At 38.9% G+C, this 8,297-nt stretch overlaps 2 protein-coding genes across 2 annotated transcripts; one reads left to right on the top strand and one right to left on the bottom strand.

Moving 5' to 3' along the window:
* The first annotated feature begins 314 nt into the window (after positions 1-314).
* LOC131330459 (septum-promoting GTP-binding protein 1-like) lies at positions 315-3,768 on the top strand. The gene is made up of 6 exons (XM_058364049.1): positions 315-904; positions 1,040-1,160; positions 1,249-1,345; positions 1,601-1,640; positions 2,457-2,540; positions 3,382-3,768. The coding sequence occupies exons 1-6, from the start codon at positions 566-568 to the stop codon at positions 3,544-3,546; spliced, it is 846 nt and encodes a 281-aa protein (XP_058220032.1). The 5' UTR covers positions 315-565; the 3' UTR covers positions 3,547-3,768.
* Positions 3,769-4,463: 695 nt separating this feature from the next.
* Positions 4,464-7,792, bottom strand: LOC131330458 (putative F-box protein At3g29830). The gene is made up of 3 exons (XM_058364048.1): positions 6,808-7,792; positions 5,556-5,732; positions 4,464-4,907 (listed from the first exon to the last, which is right to left on the bottom strand). The coding sequence occupies exons 1-3, from the start codon at positions 7,717-7,719 to the stop codon at positions 4,599-4,601; spliced, it is 1,398 nt and encodes a 465-aa protein (XP_058220031.1). The 5' UTR covers positions 7,720-7,792; the 3' UTR covers positions 4,464-4,598.
* Between the last annotated feature and the right edge of the window lie 505 nt (positions 7,793-8,297).

Raw genomic sequence — 8,297 nt, 5'->3', positions numbered from 1 at the left:
AAGGTAAAAAAAGGTCAAATATTTCAAACCTTAAACCATTGAAAATTTGCCGGATCTTTAACTTCAAAGTCTTGGAAGCAAACTTGTTTGAATATCCTTCAAACCTTCCAAACTTTGGAGCTACTGAAAGGTTTGTCCGATCATTAATTTCAAAGCTACGAAATTAGTCGAGGTGCATGCAAGCTACTTAGACATCCGATTATTTAAAAAAAAGAAGAGTACTTTGCTACTAATAAGAATGTTTTCAAACCATAATTGACCTAAATACCCCCACCAGCAGCAGTGCTTAAAGTGACAAAATTCTATCCAAATTCAAAACCGAGGGTCGAAACCACTTTTATAGGTTCGTGGCACCAAATACCAAACTTCATAAAAGGGTTTGTTGGTATAGCTTTCCAAAAACACCCCATTACGTTGAAACCAAGAAGCCGGCAATTTAGAATGTTTTGGGCAATCATAAAATACCGGTCAACCGCCCCCACTATTCCCGATACCCTCACCTTCCAACCTTCGAGCCATTGAAAAAGCCCCACAAAAACCCACAAACCCATGACCATATATCCCCATGGCCAAAATCATTCGTGAATCCGCCGGAAAGATGACGCAGCTCTGCCGGAGGATCGTCCACGTCAAGATCAAGTGGAGCGTTCTCGAGAGGGTGTCGGTTTTCCGGCAGTTCTTCACGTTCATCTGGGACAGGATTCTTGCTTGCTCCGTCGGGAGGCCGAGTCGGTACCGCCGTTTGTCTCGCCGGAATTCTTGTCCGTCGATGGAGGCTATGGAGCTGGGTTTGGAGCCCCACGACTTGGCAGTTAGTGGGTACAGTTCCGATTCGGATTCGGACCTGGTTGCTCTGAAAATCAGTATACTGGGTGATTGCCAAATTGGAAAAACAAGCTTTGTGGTGACTCTCACACTCTGTTATAATCACAACTTTTCTTGTTCTTGTTCATTCTTGTTTTTTTTGTTTTTTTTTTTCAATCATTTAATTTGTGGGTTTAACATATTTCCTCTAATGACTCTGTTTTTTTGCTTCAAGATTAAGTATGTGGGAGATGAACCAGAAAAGAGAGGACTAGAGACACAGGGGTTGAATCTCATGGACAAGACATTGTGTGTTCAAGGGGCAAGAATCGCTTTCAGAATATGGGATGTGGGAGGTTAGTTGATCAAATTAACTCTGTTTTTTGCTTTTGGATTTCTCTTCTTTTTCTTGGTAATTAATGGATTCTTTTCCAAAATTGTTAGGGGACCCCAAGTCTCTGGATCAAGTTCCTATTGCCTGTAAAGACGCAGTAGCCATTTTGTTCATGTTTGATCTTACTAGTCGGTGTACTCTAAATAGGTACTATTTAAGTTCATCATCAATACGAGTGATACTTATTCACAGAGCGAGCTTTTTACGGAGGAAATGAATCACGATTCACCTCCGTAAATAACTGTTCAGGGAACCTTCTGTTAAAAAAGTTTTTCTCCGTCAATAATCTTCAGGATAGGGTCATATGTATACAACAATATACCCATATGTATGCCTGTAATAATTTGGCTAGAAGTGTGACTAATTTTACCACAATTTCTTGTGTTTTCTGGGTAATTGCAGTGTTCTTGGATGGTACAATCAAGCAAGAAAGTGGAATCAGGTAACTTCAACCAACCGTCTAGATTTCATTATTTGGATTTATCATGCAAGTAATTCCTCGGCACGTTAGTCGTACTATTACTTTATAGAAAGTGAAAAGCCCTATGATCGGCGTAAATACCTCTTAATCCAACGTACCCAGAAATATAAAAACTCAGAAAGTAAGGTGTCTAGTGTAAATTAAGAGGTGGTAGATACCAAAAATGAATCTTGTCCAGAGATTTTTCATTTTTAGTATTTTTGTGTACTTTTTACGTGGGTATGTATTATTTCATTTATTTTCTGCATTCATATATGCAAATAAGTAATTGTACGAACCCGGGGGGCCTGTTGTGCAGAGGTGCACAGCATCCCTGTCATGCATCATCTCAACCGTCCAAAACACAGATAGACGGCTGAGATAGCGCACAACAAACCCCCACTTTCGTATTTGTACACACAAATACATCTGTTTGTTGATGTGGGGTTTTACTGGTGTTGGTTGTAACACCCAAGATTATTGATTAGTCTAATTGTAAAATGGAAGGTAGTTTGGTGCAATTATGGAGGAGGAAAACATCAAAATAAATGTCATCAATCATTTGATGATAGATGTTGGATTTTAGCATTTGGGTTGGGCCCCTATAATTACCGTCCTAGATTCCTATGTGTAAGTAGTGATGAGTCCTAGAATTTCTTCTTCTTCTTTGCTTTGGGGAAAAACTAGAATTAATTCAATTTCTGGGTGCTATTTCATTTCTAGCCATACATAAATTGAGCATGTCTCTCATGTCTATTCTAATTGTCAAATGTATTTTGTTGGTTTTATTGCTCACAGACGGCAATGCCTATACTAATCGGGACCAAATTCGACGATTTTGTCCAACTTCCGCCGGATTTGCAGTGGACTATTATCACCGAGGTACCTAATATTAGGCTCTTTTTTTTTAAATTAAGAACAAGTTGATTAATTTAGAGAAGGTTTGCACTATATTATGCGAGTATTTTTTTTTACTTATTCTTGTTTTTTTTTTTAAAATTTTATTTTATTTGCGCAAAATTAGTTTCCAATTCCTCACCTGAAAAGTAAAAACTTCTAGCAATCAAAAGCTGAAAATATTCGCTGCAAACATATTTCTTAGACTATTGTTATCATTTGAAACTTTCTCAGGCGTAGTTCTTGTCTTTTGCTTTTTTTATACGCCTCGCCGAAACGAATATCTAAAATATTAAATATTTAAAGTTAAAGTTAAAGGAAAAGCTACTCTAACAACAAAAATACAAGTCAATTATACCAAAAAAATAGTCCAAATCAAAACTTAGTTTGCCTCCCATATTACTTACAAAAAAGATGTGCAAATTAACCCCCATCCCACGTGTGGTGGGTGTGAATGAGAAGAATGTTTTTGGCCCTTTTGGGAGACTTATAGTCAATTCACAGACACGCGTCTCTCTCTCTCTCTCTCTCTCTCGCGCGCGCGGTGGGTGTGCATGAGAAGAATGTTTTTGGCCCTTTTGGGAGACTTGGTCAATTCACAGACATGCGTCTCTCTCTCTCTCTCTCTCTCTCTCTCTCTCTCTCTCTCTCTCTCTCCGCGTTGGAGATAAGCATAAAGTTAGCCATGGAATTATGTAGTCCATATATATGCTAGCTGGCTTTTACTTTAGGGAAATGGGACTTTAATTTGTACTGTCAAATACTATGAAAGCAACTTGTGTGTTACTCTATTTGATCATGTGAATTAACAACACAATTAATGCAGGCCAGGGCATATGCAAGGGCTATGAAAGCAACGCTGTTCTTCTCAAGTGCCACCCACAACATCAACGTGAACAAAATATTCAAGTTCATCATGGCCAAGCTCTTCAATCTGCCTTGGACCGTCCAGAGAAATTTGACTCTTGGGGAACCCATTATTGACTTCTAATAGTAATTCTCTTTATCCACTTGTACATAGCCATCTCGCGCGTACACGGCCAATATAAAGTTTTTTTTTTGTTTTTTTTTTGAGAATTTACTGTAGTTTTACCAATCAGTGGGGCCTATACTTCGATCTTCTGGGGTTTGGGCAGTTGGGTGTGTAGAGTAGTATTTGTATTAACCCGAGTTTCAACTGATCAAATAACACAACGCTCAATTTGTTGTTGTTTCGCATGTCATATAGATCGAAAAGATGAAGGGAATACCTGCTCCCGATCGATGGTTCTCTCTATTTTTAATATCCAGGTATCATAGCCAGCTTACACGTACCTCGACAAATCTTGGTTCTCTTGTTTTCATTTTTCTTATTGTTTTTTTGTTTGTTTGTTTTGGTACCATCCTCTTTACAACAACAACAAAATAAAGTAAAAAAAAATGAGGCAACACGACACAGGATAACCAAAAAATGAGTCGGGTCGAGTATAGACGCAATACCATGGAGCAGATATATGACCTTGGGTTGAAATAGAAGAGCAATTGTTACTCGTCAGCACACAGGGTCAACATGCTAATATGGTGTACCAGAACTACTAATGACTAATCCTTTCAACAAAAAAAAAAAAAACTACACCTTTTGAATTGAAGAAGCCGAAGGGGTGAACGAGCGCTGCAGTAACAAGTCGTAAGAGATATGAGCAGAGCACTCCTTTCGCCGGCCTTAATTTATAGTAGTAGGGGAGCGTGGTGAGATAGATGGACTGGTTTTGAATCACTAGTCTGGAAATTATGGAGATCGCGACCAAGAAAACGAACCCATCGATTGGTTTTGAATCACTAGTCTGGAAATTATGGAGATCGCAACCAAGAAAACGAACCCATCGATTGGTTTTGAATCACTAGTCTGGAAATTATTACCACATACTTGTTCAAATACAAAAGTAACGAAGTCTCAAAAAATTCGCAGTGTTGTATCACAACTATTTCAAACGAAAAACTGGAGTCGGACTCTGTTACACAATATCAGAGGAGTCGGAGTCTGATTACGCACACCTCGATCGATTAGTTGATCAATATTCTCAGAGACGCTGAGGCCCTGTTGAACTTGAGCAAGTCCTGGGCATTTTTGCGGTACGAGGACTCCATGTCTGCGCCATCAGGATCCTTTTCCTTGGACAGGACAATGGACAGTGTGTCGAGCACAAGTCCATGAAAGAGCAGATAATTGATCACCACCAATTCATTCAACTGCCCTTTGAATCCATTTATTTCCACCACCTTCAGGCTTTTCCTCACGCATTCGTACACTATTATGAGCTCGAAACTGCTCATGAACTCGTGTTCGTCAATAGCCAGATCTGTTCCCCGCTCCTAAATAGATACAAAAACAAACACCATAGTTATGATGTGTTTCACTAACAAAAATAAATAATTATTTTTTAAATTAAAATTGATGTATTGTGAGAGAATGACTTATTTTGTAAAGCGAAAAATAAATACTTAATAAGAACCTTATATGACGGAACGAGGCCTTAATGTGAAGAGGTGGACTGTATAGATTCAAAGACGATGTGATGTGGGTCACACTCGGAATGAAAGTAAACTGTAAATTTTTTGAATTCTTGGTATTTTTCACGTACTCTACATACCGAGGATATAGCAGTGTTGAGGTCAAACCCAATGGATTGGATCATGTACATTCCATCAACGCAACGTACAAAAATTAAGCACCCTCAATTCCTTGCGAAATTTTCAGTGCTTTTTCGTTTTCATAGCAATGAGTTTCGAGCGATAGGTCACGAAATAGAAATGCTATGTACGTATATGAAAAAGAGCACCCATGAAGCATCCAAAGAAAAATGAACATGAAAGATTTATCGAGACCGTGCATATGCAAGAATAACAAGGAAACGGAATTGGTTTTCTATGATTAGTTGATGTGCGGATAAACTAGCTTTCCGGAAGTACCCTAGTTATTGAATAAAAGAGGAAAAGGAATGTTTAAATGAACTAACTCACTTGAAATATTCTTGCAGGGACCAAATCAATGGTGAGAGTTTCCAAATGAGGACAACTGTTGAGGAAGAAGGATATTCCATGAAATTCATGCACGTCCAATGCCGCCTTCAGCGTCAAATGTTGGACCCCTTCGAAAGGTGGTTTCAGTGAAGGGTATTCCTCTGCAGATGGAATTACCTAATTTTGTTTTTCAATAATAATAATAAAAACAAGCAAGAAGATGTTAGATTCACAACTTTTATATGAAAAAATGCCACACTTTTTTTTTTGTTGTGGTTTTTTTTTTTTTAACAATTGCGTGAATGTTTCAAAAATAATAATTAAACGAACAAGATAATAAACAAATGTGTCTATGGCCAGAGCCTCAGTTATACAAAATAATAATTAAAAAAAAAACCTGGCCACAACGTAATTTATATGCTTCAAGGGTAGCGATTTCCGGAAAATAAGAAACAAAATTTAGAAATTGATCCATCGTCGAGATTCAAATGTACAACCGCTTGAAAAGAAGACACAGGTTATGGCCAATTGAATTAGCCACGGTTGTTAATATCCAATCTTACTAATATATTGACGGCCACAGTACGATAATGTGATCAATACATATGTCATTGTCACAATGTATTAGCAAAATCTAATATTGCCCCGGAGCACCACGTGGCCGTGCTCCCGAATCACAGAATCAGACCCCAAATCCTCACATTTTACAATACACGTTAAAGGAATTAAACCTACAATCACTCCACTGCTTGTATCACAAAGTATATATCCACTAACCCCACTATTATCATCCATGAAGTAAACGTGTACTAAGTGGCACCCCAAATTAATCAAATAATTCAAAACAAGTTTAAGTGTTTTTGAAAGCTTTATGCTTTGTTTGGATTGGAGTTTGAAATTTTTTTTGAAAAATAGTAGGGGGTAATAAGTAGAGAGAGATAAAAAGAGAAATGTTGGAAGTATGGAGAATCTACGGAAAATCTAGGAAGAATTTTTTGAAAAATTCTTTTTGAATTATGAAGAGAACAAGACATTAAGCTGTTAGATCGAGGGGAGGAGGAGTTTTAATGTTTATATCTTCAACGCGTCCTCTCGTGTATGGTGAGATTCAAACACAAAATCTTATACCATACCCCAGACTCATCTAAAAGCCTAAAACAGGGATAGCGGATAACCTTTTTTCAAACAAAATCTTATGTTTAGGCATTGTATTTCGAATTCTTGTGAAAATGAACTTATCAAGAAAATGTACCTGAAGCATGTAACTGCACACCGTTAAAACCCTAGCGCTCCAAACATCACCAAGAAGTTGATAAAGAAGATCCCCATATTCACCAAACTCGGTCTCGAACCCGAAATCGAAATCCGCCTCCACCAGACCCTTCATGTACTCGATCTCAAAATGAACCAGTAGCCCAGAATACTTAAGAACCCGCAAATTCGGAACATCGACCACGATCCCATTTTCAAGATCCGAGCACTTTTCAATGACCAAATTCCTAAGCCGCGTCGAAGAAATGTTAATGCACCCTAAATCCGAGCAGTTCTTCAAACTCAAACTCTCCAGCAATGGACAGTTTGATACCAAGTCCTTGACACAAGAATTTGTCAATTTTACCCCTCCCAAAGATAGGCTTTTCAATGCAAGAAACTTGTTGAGCAAGGAAACCCTGAAGTTGCATGAAAACAAGGCCAATGACTCCAGCCCTATGTGTTCGTAAACAAAAAGTGGCAGTTCGAATAACTCAACTTGATTTTCATCGCATGTTGGGCGTGAGAAGTCAAGATCAAGTGCTTTCACTCCGCGATCAACCGCGAAACGGATCAGAAGTTGGGTGTCAGTATCGTTTTCTTGAGGGTCTGATAATGCCAGCCGGAATTCATTTGCGCTAAGTTGGGGATAAGTTCCGACCCAGAGTTTGCAAAAATCCAGGAAAACCCTTTTCTGAGTCTTTCTGGATCCTTGATTGGATTCCTCACTTTCTTGTTTGACGAAGAGACTCTGATCAAATTCTATCTTCTTTGTTCCACGCCAAAGGTTTCGCCAGCGCTTCGATAAGAGAGATGTTTTCGCGGCTTCTTTGAAGGGGAGAAAGGAGATTACGATGAGAATCAGGGTGTCTGTTAAGTAGGAAAACATATCAACATTGGTTCTCTTAGCCATTGCGGGACTATTGTGGAGAGAGAGAGAGAGAGAGAGAGAGAGAGATAGGGGTTGGTTATATGTACTATATAGATTTTGGTGATGAAACGTTGCACAAGAAACCGTTAAAAGTCGGTTGTGTTTTATAGAAGGAGGTGACGGTTCGGTTCTTGATGGACAGATGTCAACAAGTCGAGAAGTTTTTGGGTGCCATGCGGGTACCACACGTGGTACTCCGTCGGCGATCTCAGCCGTCCAAACGTGTTTTGGATGGTCCGAATTTTAGAGAGAGAAAGAGAGGAGGGAGAGTGACCGGTCGGGTGAGGGGATCAGAGAGAAGAAATAAATCTGGACCGTACAAAACACGTTTGAATAGACGGAGTCGGCGACGGGTACTACCATGTGGTACCAGCTCGGAACCCAAAAATCTCTCCAATTTAATAAGTCATATGTTGTTCAAGAAAAAGAAAAGGACAAAACAGAGAAGTATCTACATTGATCCAGGAGGATTATGGATTTTTTAGGACCCGGAGAATCTACATTGATAATCAGAATGTTCATATTTTAGAGCTCGTCAATCAAGCAAAAGTCACACACAT

Source organism: Rhododendron vialii, chromosome 6a, assembly GCF_030253575.1.
Source record: "Rhododendron vialii isolate Sample 1 chromosome 6a, ASM3025357v1".
Lineage (NCBI taxonomy): Eukaryota > Viridiplantae > Streptophyta > Magnoliopsida > Ericales > Ericaceae > Rhododendron > Rhododendron vialii.
The sequence above is the reverse complement of the archived record's forward strand: the minus strand, read 5'-3'. Positions and strand labels throughout refer to the sequence as shown.

Coding starts and splice junctions, on each gene's coding strand:
- LOC131330458 (XM_058364048.1), bottom strand. CDS start 7,719: ATGGCTAAGAGAACCAATGTTGATATGTTTTCCTACTTAACAGACACC. Junction 5,733..6,807: donor TGTGCAGTTACATGCTTCAG/GTACATTTTCTT, acceptor AAACAAAATTAG/GTAATTCCATCTGCAGAGGA. Junction 4,908..5,555: donor TCCCTGCAAGAATATTTCAA/GTGAGTTAGTTC, acceptor GTATCTATTTAG/GAGCGGGGAACAGATCTGGC.
- LOC131330459 (XM_058364049.1), top strand. CDS start 566: ATGGCCAAAATCATTCGTGAATCCGCCGGAAAGATGACGCAGCTCTGC. Junction 1,161..1,248: donor CAGAATATGGGATGTGGGAG/GTTAGTTGATCA, acceptor CAAAATTGTTAG/GGGACCCCAAGTCTCTGGAT. Junction 1,346..1,600: donor AGTCGGTGTACTCTAAATAG/GTACTATTTAAG, acceptor GGGTAATTGCAG/TGTTCTTGGATGGTACAATC.